This window comes from Polistes fuscatus, unplaced genomic scaffold (genome assembly GCF_010416935.1).
Source record: "Polistes fuscatus isolate 324 unplaced genomic scaffold, CU_Pfus_HIC Scaffold22, whole genome shotgun sequence".
NCBI lineage: Eukaryota > Metazoa > Arthropoda > Insecta > Hymenoptera > Vespidae > Polistes > Polistes fuscatus.
The window spans coordinates 503,913-516,456 of record NW_025113099.1 but is presented as its reverse complement, the minus strand read 5'-3'; the positions used below and the strand labels follow the sequence as shown (position 1 = coordinate 516,456).

The 12,544-nt window shown below is 37.1% G+C and overlaps 1 protein-coding gene and 1 long non-coding RNA gene across 2 annotated transcripts; one reads left to right on the top strand and one right to left on the bottom strand.

Moving 5' to 3' along the window:
• Positions 1–6,747: 6,747 nt before the first annotated feature.
• Positions 6,748–9,363, bottom strand: LOC122517901 (fatty acid synthase-like). The gene is made up of 3 exons (XM_043636518.1): positions 9,324–9,363; positions 7,016–7,402; positions 6,748–6,890 (listed from the first exon to the last, which is right to left on the bottom strand). The coding sequence occupies exons 1-3, from the start codon at positions 9,361–9,363 to the stop codon at positions 6,748–6,750; spliced, it is 570 nt and encodes a 189-aa protein (XP_043492453.1).
• A 1,058-nt stretch (positions 9,364–10,421) lies between these two features.
• LOC122517961 lies at positions 10,422–12,544 on the top strand. The gene is made up of 2 exons (XR_006303944.1): positions 10,422–10,518; positions 12,325–12,544. It is a non-coding gene; the product is annotated as an uncharacterized LOC122517961 (long non-coding RNA).

The following is a 12,544-nucleotide window of genomic DNA, read 5'->3' as shown; positions in this document are numbered from 1 at the left end:
ATGTAGTAAACATTTAAGGAAAATGATTAAGAATTTGCATGCGCATAGAATGTATATGATTTTTTGTATAGTTCATTTCAAATTCGCGAAACATTAATCGAACGGTAAAGACTTTAAAAATTCGTGAATTTTGGAATAATCATTGAGTCGTGCAAATTTTTGCAAAATTCCAAATATTTTACTAATTGTTGTTTTCTTCTTCGATTCAAGTTTAACAAAAGTAACGTTGGCGTTCAATTTACAAGATAAACGCTATATGGTTCACATTTTACAAAATTATGGGATTATTAATTTGTAGAATTTACTCATTCTTCTTATTTTCGTTAAATGTTCGAATCATCATTGAGTAAAACATAATTTTCATTTTAATAAGAAATCACCTAGGACACCGCGAAAATAAACCTATTTAATTTCTTTACAATTTCAGAAATACAAACATTTTTTACTATTTACACTACTATTTTCATTATATTTTACAAAAATATACAATTTAATTTTTGTGAGGCAAAGAATTTATATCAATTAATTATTCTAATTAATTTTATGGCGAGACACAAAATTAATTCATTATTTTACTCTCAACTAAATAATAATAGTTTCTGTTAAAATGAATTATTTTTTTTTTACTCAAGGTTCATTATTTTGACAATAAATAAAGAAATGGCGTGCCATAAGCATCAAGATTCGATTTAAAAGTGCCGCGCTTATACGCCGATATATAGATATATAGAACGTTCGACGCACGATGGCCAAAACGAAAAATTCTCGCTACCGAAAGAAAAAATAGAAAGAGAGAAATATCGGTTTTCTTTCTCACTCGCACTCGTATACAAAACGCACGACGCTCGATGGCCAAGACGTAAAATTCTTGCTACCGAAAGAAAATATATAAAGAGAAATATTAGAACGCTCCCAAGGACAATAATACTCGTTATCGCCTAAACAAATAGAAAAGGGAAATATCGGTTTCTTCTCTCACTCTCACTTGCATTCAAGACCGAGAGTCCCGAAGATTGCCGAAGATCCTTCGTTTGTGTATTAGTGCACACGGACGCTCGCACGCACACTACGCTCGCTCGCGTGTAAAACGCGACGGAGGGATAAGCTTGCTTTCTCCCACTCTTACAATTTTTTTCCCATCTTCAATCCAATTCTATGCGCTTATTTTTGAAAATACGAAGATAACTCATAGAACATTTTTTTAGTATTTTTCAATTTTCTACAACTTTTGTTTGAAACTTTTTTCGATTAAATGCCTAGATTCTAAGATAAAGTATTTTTGACCCTTTTTTACCCTTTTTCTCAAAAACGGCACTTTCCACCTCAAAAAAATTAGCACCATTCGATTCAGCGTCGTCTATTTACCCTTATATCAAGTTTCCACCAAATCTGCTGAGATTCGAAGGAGATGGCCCGAGTTGACTGGACTATATTAATAAATTCTCCATTTAATCTTATCCTTACAATAAATATTGATATGATATGAAACTTAAGTTGCGCATCGCCGACTACGAAACTCCGTTTGTATATTCTTTTTCTCTCTCTCTTTTTCTCTTCTTTCTTTCTTTCTCTCATTCCAGGAAGAAAAAGAAAAAAAGAAAAGAGAAAAAGAATATATTATACATATATATATATATATATATATATATGTAAAATAATAATTCGCCTAATCTGTACCGTCTATATTATGCTACGAACGCGAACGACCATGAGACACTCTCCGAGGGCCTTATCTTAACAAAATAACTGCGCAATTAGAAACGACGTGACTGTATCAAAAGGTATTGCGATGTAGAATAACGTAGAAGGAGAAAAAAATAATGAAAAAAGAATAAACAGAGAGAGATAGAGAGAGAGAGAGAGGATAAGGGAGAGGGGAAAAAAGAATTATTAAACCCGAATAGAGATTTCAATGATTTCGAGGGAACAACAAGGGTGATTAAAAATCTTAATTGTAGGCTCGAAATGATATATAAAAAACGGGGGTAGAAAAAAAAGAAGAAGAAGAAGAAGAAAAAGAAAAAAAAAATAATAATAATCAAGAGAGAATGGATAATAAAAAAAATATATATATATATATATATACGTTCGTTCTTTCAATGCATTCTTTGGTTGCGTCTAATAAATATTTCTTTCTACATTTTTCTATCTATTTGTGGGCGCGCACGATCAACGAATGGAAATATCGAGGTTGCGCGCGGCGTTTACATAGCCGAAGCGAAATAGAGAGAGAGAGAGGGGAGAGAGAGAGAGAGAGAAAGATATCTATATTTATATACATATACATGCACTCTCGTACATTTCGCGGTATTATTTCAAACGGTTAATTATCCGCGAGTGAAATTATGCCATTACACGATAATTACATCGGAGCGAGCGAGCAGCACAGCGGCGGCGCGTACACAGAACGGCGTACACACAGAGAGTGAATACGCGCCGGACTATCTGAATGTTGTTTCACGCCCGAGTCACCTTGATGGATATTTTCCATTCTAACTTCTCCCATTGATTATAGTAATCATCGACGTACAACAAATTTCGTCTCTCTCTCACTCTCTCTCTTTCCCTCTCTCTCCTTCCCTTCCTTTCCCTTCCTTCATCATTTTTTCTCTCAACCACAACGATGACTACGACTATGACTACGACGACGACGATGACCAATGTCAATGGACGTACAATTTTTTTTATTTAGTTCCTCTATATGTTCATATATTTATACGTTATATATATATATGTGTTCCTATCTACCTCGGCTTAGAAAGAGAAAGAGAATCAGACATGCATCTACGAATATTATGCGGCTCGCAACGTTCCTCCTCCGCCTCCTCCTCCTCCGCTCTCGTAATACAACGCGTACGCACACATATAGAGAAAAAAATTAAAAAAAGAAAAAAAAATACAAGAAATAAGAGTACACAGATTCACCTACGGCATACCACGAGAGAGAGAAGAGGGAGAGAGCAGTAGATATCAGAACGAATGTCTTCGTCCGAGACTGAAAAACTAATTTCGACCTTTTCCACAACGTCGAGACGGAAAGGTAAAAGTAGAGTGTGTGAGAGAAAGAGAGAAAAAGAGAGAGAGAGAGAAAGGAAATATACACAAGGAAGAAAGAAAAGAAAAAGTTAAAAAAAAAAATATATATATATATATCGTTCATCCTTGTTCCGGTGGATAGAATTGAAAAAAATAAAAACACAAAAAAAAGAGGGAAGTGTTCCTTCGAGATTCAAGGATGATCGTGCTCGTGAAGAGAAAGAGAGAGCCAGACATAGAGATAGATAGAGAGAAAGAGAGAGAGGGGAAGATAGAAAAAGATAAGAGAAAAGAGAGAAGAGAGAGGAGAGAGAGAGAGTAAGAGAGAGAGAGAGAGAGAGAGAGAGATGTAACATTTTTTTAATTATTTAAGTATAAAATTTGTAGTACCCATTCTAGTCCATTGTGATCCCATCTCCGAAAAAACGAACCAAATCTCTCGAGATTGAGTTGAAAAATTAGCTTGAACAATCTCTATCGATTGCTCTGAATCAGCTGCTTCAAAATCTGGAATTACTGTATACCCAGAATACAGAGAATTAGGAAATGGTTTCTCAGTAATATCAGTAATTAATTGAGCCAGTTCATCATCTCCTCTGCTCGAATTTAACTAAACACAAATAGTTTAGTTAAATTCGAGCAGAGGAGATGATGAACTGGCTCAAAGAATGGAAGAAAAAACATATATTGCGCTTTGCTACCTGGAATATAAAATCATTGAACAACAAAGACCAGGAGACCCTGAAGGAACTAAAAGACAACAATATTGATATTTGCGCCTTACAAGAAACAAAAAAGAAAGGCAAAGGGCAAATACAATATGACGACTACCTGGTGATATATAGTGGAGTCGAAAAACAAACCAGGGCAAAAGAAGGGGTAGCCATCGCAATATCAAAAAAGTATCAAAACAACATAAAAGAATGCATATACATATCTTCACGAATCTTGTTAATAAAAATGGAGGCGGAAAGCCAAAAACTAAATGTAGTGTCAATATGCACCTGAAGATAACAAACCAAAAGAAGAAAGAGAAGCCTTCTACGACCAACTACAAAATTTAGTCGGATCATTACCAAGTAACCAACAAATGATAATCCTTGGAGATTTCAACGCTCGCATCGGAAATGAAATAATACCTGGAATAAAACAAAGGTTCAACGAAAACGTGTTAAATGACAATGGAGAACTAATGACACAACTATGCACATTTAACGAGCTAAGGATTATTAACACATTTTACAATCATAAGGAACAATATAAATTTACATACAGCAACACCAGAGGCTTCAGGTCTACAATTGATTACATTGTTACTAACAGATACGTCCAACCAAACCAAATACTAGATGTTAGGACATTAAACTCCGCGAATGTAGGAAGCGATCATAGCCTGCTATTAGCAAAAATAAGAATGAAGTTTAAACCCCAAAGGAATCTTGCACGAGCAACTCAAGAATCGAAAATAAGCATCGAGTCACTATGGAACTTACCAACCAAACAACTATACGAGAACAGGTTGAAAGAAAAAATCGAAAAAGACCCAATAAAAGAAGAAGATAACATAAACATAGCCTGGAAGAAACTAAGAACCAACATTTTAGAAGCTGCATACGAAGCCCTGGGAACACGAACTGTAAAAAACCGGGCTAGAATGATCAAGACTCCTTGGTTCCGCCCAGAGATTAAGGAAATATGCAAAAAAAAGAAAATGGCATACCTTAACTATAGGACATTACGAACACCTGAATCATACGAAATGTATAGACGAATCCGGAATCAAGCAGCGACATTAGTAAGGCAAACAAAACAACATCATTGGGAGATTTTTTCGAAGAGAATGGAGAGTGACTTCTATGGACTACAAAAACAAAACTGGCGATTTATTAGAAATCAAAGAAAGGAGGTCAACGAAATGATCAAAACAAATCAGATCACAAGAGAAACCTGGATTAGTTACTTAACAGAACTCTATAAATCAGAAGAACCTCAAGTGGAACTAAATACGCCAGAAATAGTAACTAAAAACGACATACAAATTGAGTCCAGTGATGTAGAAACAGCTATTCGAAAACTAAAGAATAGGAAGAGCTCAGGGCAAGATGGCATCCCAAACGAATTACTAAAATATGGTGGCCAACGTCTCACACAACAGTTAACATTCCTAATCTAAAAAATACTATGCCAACACAAAATACCTGATGAATGGCGAACCAGCACAACTATAGTTATGTTTAAAAAAGGAGACAAAAAACTACCTACAAATTACAGGGGAATAAATCTTTTAAATACTTCATTGAAACTAAAAACAAAAGTCATAACGAATAAAATTAACAGCTTAACGAATCTAGAAGACAAACAACAGGGATTCAGATCAGGTAGATCATGCACAGACGCGGTTTTCATCATAAGACAGATAACAGAAAAATCAATTGAATACAACAGACCAGCATATATGTGTTTCATTGATCTGGAAAAAGCATTTGACCGGGTGCAATTAAAGGATGTTATTCACCTCCTTTATAACCGACAAATTCCGAATAATCTTATTAAGACCATAGAGAACATCTATAGAAACAACAAGATCCAAGCAAGGATAAATGTTGCCTTGACTGAACCGATTGATGCAGGTCGTGGTATCCGACAAGGGGATTCCCTAAGTCCCCTGCTTTTTAACATCATCATGGACGAAATAATAAGAAACGTAAGACTGCTAAAAGGATATAAAATGGGCAGCGAAGAAATAACCATCCTATGCTATGCTGATGACGCTGTATTAGTGGCCGAAAATGAGGATGATCTACAACGTTTACTACACCGATTTAACTGCATAGCCAAATCATTCAACATGAAAATATCAGCCCAGAAAACAAAATGCATGACAACATCAAAGACACCGTTAAGATGCAAACTGGAAATTGAAGGGAAGGTTATTCAGCAGGAAATGAGATTTAAATACCTAGGAATAGAAATCTAAGGATATGGTGATGTCGAAGCAGAGGTAAGAGAACAGACAACGAAGGCATCCAGAATAGCGGGTTGTTTGAATGACACAATATGGCGAAACAAAAACATTGACATAGAGACCAAAGCAAGAATTTACAAGGCAATGGTAAGACCTATTATGTCATATACCGCAGAAACTCGACCAGACACGGCGAAAACGAAACAGTTACTAGAGACAACCGAAATGAGAGTGCTTCGCAGAATAGTTGGAAAAACACTGCTGGATCGAGAGAGAAGCGAAGATATAAGAAGAACATGCAAAGTGGAAAATATCAACGAATGGATACTAAAAAGGAAAAAAGAATGGAACGAGCACATCAGTAGAATGGACAACAGAAGAATTGTCAGAATTGCACGGGATAAGTCACCGGCAGGCCGCAGAAGCACGGGACGCCCACGAAAACGATGGTGCGACAATTTAACAGTGCAATAGGCAGAAAAACGTCGTTAAGGAACAGGCAATTGCCTAAATTAAAGAAAGAAGAAGAAGACAAATAGAATATAAATCACGATCATTTTGCCTAATCACTTCGGTCGTAAAATAAATATCTTACAATATTAAAGATCGACGATATCATTTCCTGAGTTCGACAAGAAGCTACAAAAAGTCGTGGCATATTATATTGTGAAAGTTTTCTCCTTTGCTTCTTTTTTGAATGACGTTTTAGGATAATGTGAGAGAAGGAACCGCTTAAAGCAGCTGTGTTAACAGCAGCGCAACAATCCGTCCAAGGTGTTGGTTCGGTAATTACTTTTACGCGTCCATCCCAAAGGCATTGGGCTTCTTCTGGAGGCTCGGAATAATGAAGATTCGGAGATATAACTCCGGTCTCCATAGCAATTAGTACCTAGAAATAAAAATAAACAAATGTAGAAAATTAAACCAAATTTGTTTTGTTTTATATTTAATTTTGTCTTTTCAAAAAATTTGCCTTAATTATCGAATTTATTGCATTATTATAATATGTGTTACCAATGTTCGACTTAACAGATCCTATTAAAAGAGGATTAGAAAGACTTCGATCTTGACCATAAACAAGATCTATTGCCTTTAATACTTCGAGATCCATTGATTTTATTCCTGAACCATCGGCCTCGATGTATGTTACGTCGCTTGGTTTTAGGCCGCAGTGTTTCAATGTCTGTTTCGATTTTTGAGCCTGAGATTCGGTTGTGGGAAATTGACACGTGTTTCTTGAAATTACTTCAGTGTACTTAACAGAAAGATTAACGACCTCGGCATAAACCCGCTTTGCATTTTCGACTCTTTGAAGGAAAATGGTTCCTACCGAGTCGCTTCTCGAGAATCCAGACGCTTTCTTATCAAAAGATCTATTTACACCGTCTGTTGACAACAAACCTAAATAAAAGAATGCATAGAACAAAAATATTAATAAATTACAAAAATTTAACTTGCTGTTCTAAGGTTTGTAATTATCATAGAAAAAAAAAATATAAGAAAAATTACCTTTTGTCTTTACATGCAAGAACTGGAATAAATGATATCTAATATACTCTTATTTTACCTAATTCTTACAGTTGGTGAGATGTTTGGGGAAGTAAGCTTAATATACAACCACTAACAATCGCGTATTCGCAATCTCCAGCTTTTATAGCTTCTTACGCTTTTTGAATTGCTAATGAACTTGATGTGCAGATGAATCGACGTGCAGTTTGACCCGGTTAAACCTATATGTACGATCGGAATCGATCATAGCCGAAAATCGATTGTAACCAAAATACGAGATTACTATGCGCACACTAAATCGATAGAGAGTTACTAGTAACTAGCATCTATAACCCCCACCACTCGACCGTCGAGTGAGGGCACCCGGCAGGGCACAATACGAAAAACACGCATTCTATTCAACCGCTGGACGCCCACGAGGGCACAACACACAAAGACACGTTCTATTCAACCGCTGGACGCCCACGAGGGCACAACACACAAAGACACGTTCTATTCAACGCGCTGGACGCCCACGAGGGCACAACACACAAAGACGCATTCTATTCAACCGCTGGACGCCCACGAGGGCACAACACACAAAGACACGTTCTATTCAACCGCTGGACGCCCACGAGGGCACAACACACAAAGACACGTTCTATTCAACCGCTGGACGCCCACGAGGGCACAACACACAAAGACGCATTCTATTCAACCGCTGGACGCCCACGAGGGCACAACACACAAAGACACGTTCTATTCAACCGCTGGACGCCCACGAGGGCACAACACACAAAGACACGTTCTTCAACCGCTGGACGCCCACGAGGCACAACACACAAAACACGTTCTATTCAACCGCTGGACACCACGAGAGGAGTATAGAAGACAAGGAGTTTATCTGTTAAGCGAATATATCTTACAGATATTATAAATACGATAGAAAGACAAGGAGTTTATCTATTAAACGAAAGTATCTTACAGATACTACAAATACGAGCGAAGTAGAGGCGACAATTAACGGTGAGAGATATAATTTCTATTTCTTTCAACTTGATTACCGCCGGTAATCGTGACGAGAAGTGATCACGGACTATGTCCGTTATCCATCGTCGTCCATTGTACTGATAACAACAGGGTTTTTTGCCGCAAGGCTTTTTCCCTGACGAGCCAATAAAGCATTGCACTTATTGGCTCAACCACGTGTTTTATTTTATTCTAATACACCTTTCACCTCCTTATAATAAGCTTAATCCAATCGCCGGAGGACTCCGTGTTGGAGGAATTTTGGCAAATACATTTTGGTGCCTCCTGTGAGGTGTGAATTTCTGATTCCTGGTTTGAGTGAAGCTGCGTATACGGAATCGCCACTGAGAAAATCTAGTTCCTGAACATACACGCTGCCACGTCGAGCTAGTCATCACAAAGGATTCGAAAAGGAGATAAGTAGATTGCATCATTTGTGCATACGTTTATGCGTATCCACTTTAAATATTATAAAATATTCTATAGGAAATTACGTCTTCGAACCCCTAGAAGTTCGTAATTTCTAATATAAATTTTATTATTTTCTCTCATCTTTCTTACTAAATTGGTAATATTAAAATCGGAAACAACTCATTCGAATCCACTTCAAATTTTAACCGAAGTAACGTATATTAATAGAATTTGAAAATCGCTTTGTTCACGGACAAAGGGCGAGAATAGTTTCGACGGTTACATCGCTCAGCAACGGTACACTTGTTCAAACATAAGATTAGGCGACAAAGAAATCGTGACGTCAGTAGGACCCTACGTTCGGTAAACTTACCACCCCCCTTTACCAACTCACAGCTCAGGACCGTAACCGCGTGATCGGAAACCCGACGCATTATAACAAAAATTCATATATTAAAATCTTCGCACTCAACATAATTTATATTAATCCATCTTCGAAAAGTAAGATAATTAACGTCGAGACAAAATGGAATCGGTAAAACGTCTTAGACGGGAACGAAAGATTTTGAAGGGCCGATTAACTTATTTAGAAAACTTAGTCAGGAAAGAGAATTCAGAGACGGACGAATTAGTAGATCGTATGAACGTCTTACTGAACAAATAAACGAATACGAACGATCGCATCGAGAGTGATAGATTTAGGCCCCGAAGAGGACGAGGAATTTGACGATTTAGAAGATCTTTTTAACCGATATCATTCAATCGGATCTACAATTAAGAAAAGGAGAACATCCGCGGCTAACATCCCGAACGATGGCAGCATAATTTCAAATCAGACAGTACGACCGAACGACCGATTAAATTAAAACGAATTGAGATACCTAAATTTGATGGAAGATTAGAAAAATGGTTAGAATTTAAGAAAGGTTTTTTAACTCTGATAGACGCGCGGACCGACATATCCGATCTAGAAAAACACGCCTATCTTCGAGATGCATTGCAGGGCCGTGCACTCGAAGTGATTACACTATATTCAGGGGACGGGTCGAATTACAAACTCGCGTGGGAAGCATTATTAGAAAAATACGATAGAAAACGCGTACTGCTAGCAAGACTTCTCGACGCGATTCTGGATTTAACACACTCCGAGGATGATTCGGCAAGAGGGATTCAAAACTCATAAGAGATACGGAGGCATATCTCAACATGATTGATTCGTTTAACGAGCCTCATGCCCTAACAGTGCGCGTTATCGAGCGCCTTTTACCTCGTCGCGTTCGGGAAGAATGGGATCGACAACTTAATTCGGACGATTACCCTACTCGTAAGGAACTTTATAAATTTTTAAAGGAAATAGACCACCGATATAGTGCTTCAGAGAAGCTAACGACGGATATTAAGGACGAACCCCGCGAAAAACGTAAACATATCCAAACGAACACATTACAATCGCGAAAACGGCAGGACACTTATCTTACGCATTCGGCCCCATTAGTACATCGCACACCTGCATCCTTTGCGAACGAGTCGAACACCCGTTGTACCGCTGTCCTAAATATAACGACATGACGATAACCAACAAATGGGAGGTAATTCGAAATTATAAAATATGTCAAAACTGTTTGCGAAAGCATCGAGGTGCATGCATATCATCGAATTGTCGAATATGTCATCAACCACATCACACATCCTTACACCGAACCGATATGAGAACATACCTTCGACGCGTGACCCCACATCTTCAAAACAGGAAACACTCGCGTCACATCCCAACAAACCTCGAATCCACATAACTAACTCCTATAGTCCGCGTCGTCACGCTAAATACACCGAATCCACTACTTATAATCGCGACGTACTGCATTTAAAAGAGGTGATAGAACTTTGAGACAATAGATATAAACGGAATCTTTCTTAATAGTACATTACTAGTCGAGCACATCATACAGGATACATTGGTAGAGCATTTATTACGATCTCATAACGGACGGATACATACATTGAACTCAACTCGATCACATCCGGTGCAGCATCAGTATCTTTATCATCATCCGGAACTTAAAACAGTTCGCGAAAGACGAAAGCGCCAATCACACGTTCAAAGCCGAAATTCTAATTAGAGATTTGCACATAAATAACTTTATCACGAACATCTAACCTATTCAATCACGCCGATATATCTTCGCGAAAGAGTTACGAAACATCATATTTTGTCGGAAATCGCGAGATCGAACCAGAGAACATGTTTCTGCAGTTTTTAACTATACGCGACTTTGAAAACTATAACACGGTGCAGAGGATGGATTGACCCTTTGAGTACAGAATACTTTCTCGAACAGTATAGATCTCGTCTACGATGAATAACACATTATAATATAGAAGACCATCTAGTTGATATTTCATTATCTATTCGGCATTGAATGAAAATTTTTTATTTTCAATATATATTGTTTATTCACCTGCTAGAATTTGAAATCACTGTAATTTGATAATTATAATATATTTGGATATTCACAACCAGAAATTTAAACGAATCATAAAAAGGATTATATAGAATCATGGAAAGGCTTCAGTACATATTTTTACGAAATTAACATTTAACACATTGATATTGAAGAAAATAATAGTCAACCCAATATCTCATTTGCATACGATAAATCTCAAACAATTATCAACATATAATCCGATGTCATATTTTTTTACGTTCAGATGGTGTATCATTCCTTCTTTGCCGTCTTCTACAGACAACACAATAGAAAATTGCCGAAAATACATTTGATTATAGCACTCAAAGGGTTAAGACGCATTCGTATCGGAGAGAAGACTTGACCGCGGAAAAAATAGGACGTGTATTAAAAATTAGTCCAAGACGAATAAATTTGCGCCGAAAGGGAAAGATTAACCGATTCGGGGGGAGCGGTTATCAATGAATTAGATTTGATTTCAGTTGGGGACCGATTAAGAAACGCGAAATTAACTTTCCAGAAGAAATGTCTAACATCTTTACCATTTCGCAACCTCAATGACCAATTTCATCATTTAAAATACCCACACCGATATTCGGACCACCATTTATACGATATGATAACGATATTAATTTCAACGAAATAAGTTATCAATAAAAAGATTGTAGACTTAATCAACTCTGTTAAATGAAACGAAAATACACAACTTCATAACAGGTAGGAGAAATATTCGACATATCAATCCTCCGCTTTCATCCCAGCTAGATGGCTACGGGAACTATCATTCATCTATCAAACACCATCCCAAATAAGTCGCATAAGAACTTTGTTCACTTATGAAGAATTAATTACACGAACGATTGAAATCAAAACAATATTAAACTTACAACCTCAACGATTCCATAACACTAACTCCAACATATTTTTTAGTGGCAAACCATTTCCAATGATACTTAAAGTGAGACGACAGCGGGAATTTCCTGGATGCACACTCTACAACCGATAAGGAGACTCGAATCGAAACCGTAAAAACCATACGAGAAAACAATCAAACGCAGCGATTGTTTATATTTTATTCAATAATTTTAAATGTACTCTGTTGTATATGTTAACTGCAAACTCGACACCTCAGATAAATTCATAACTATCA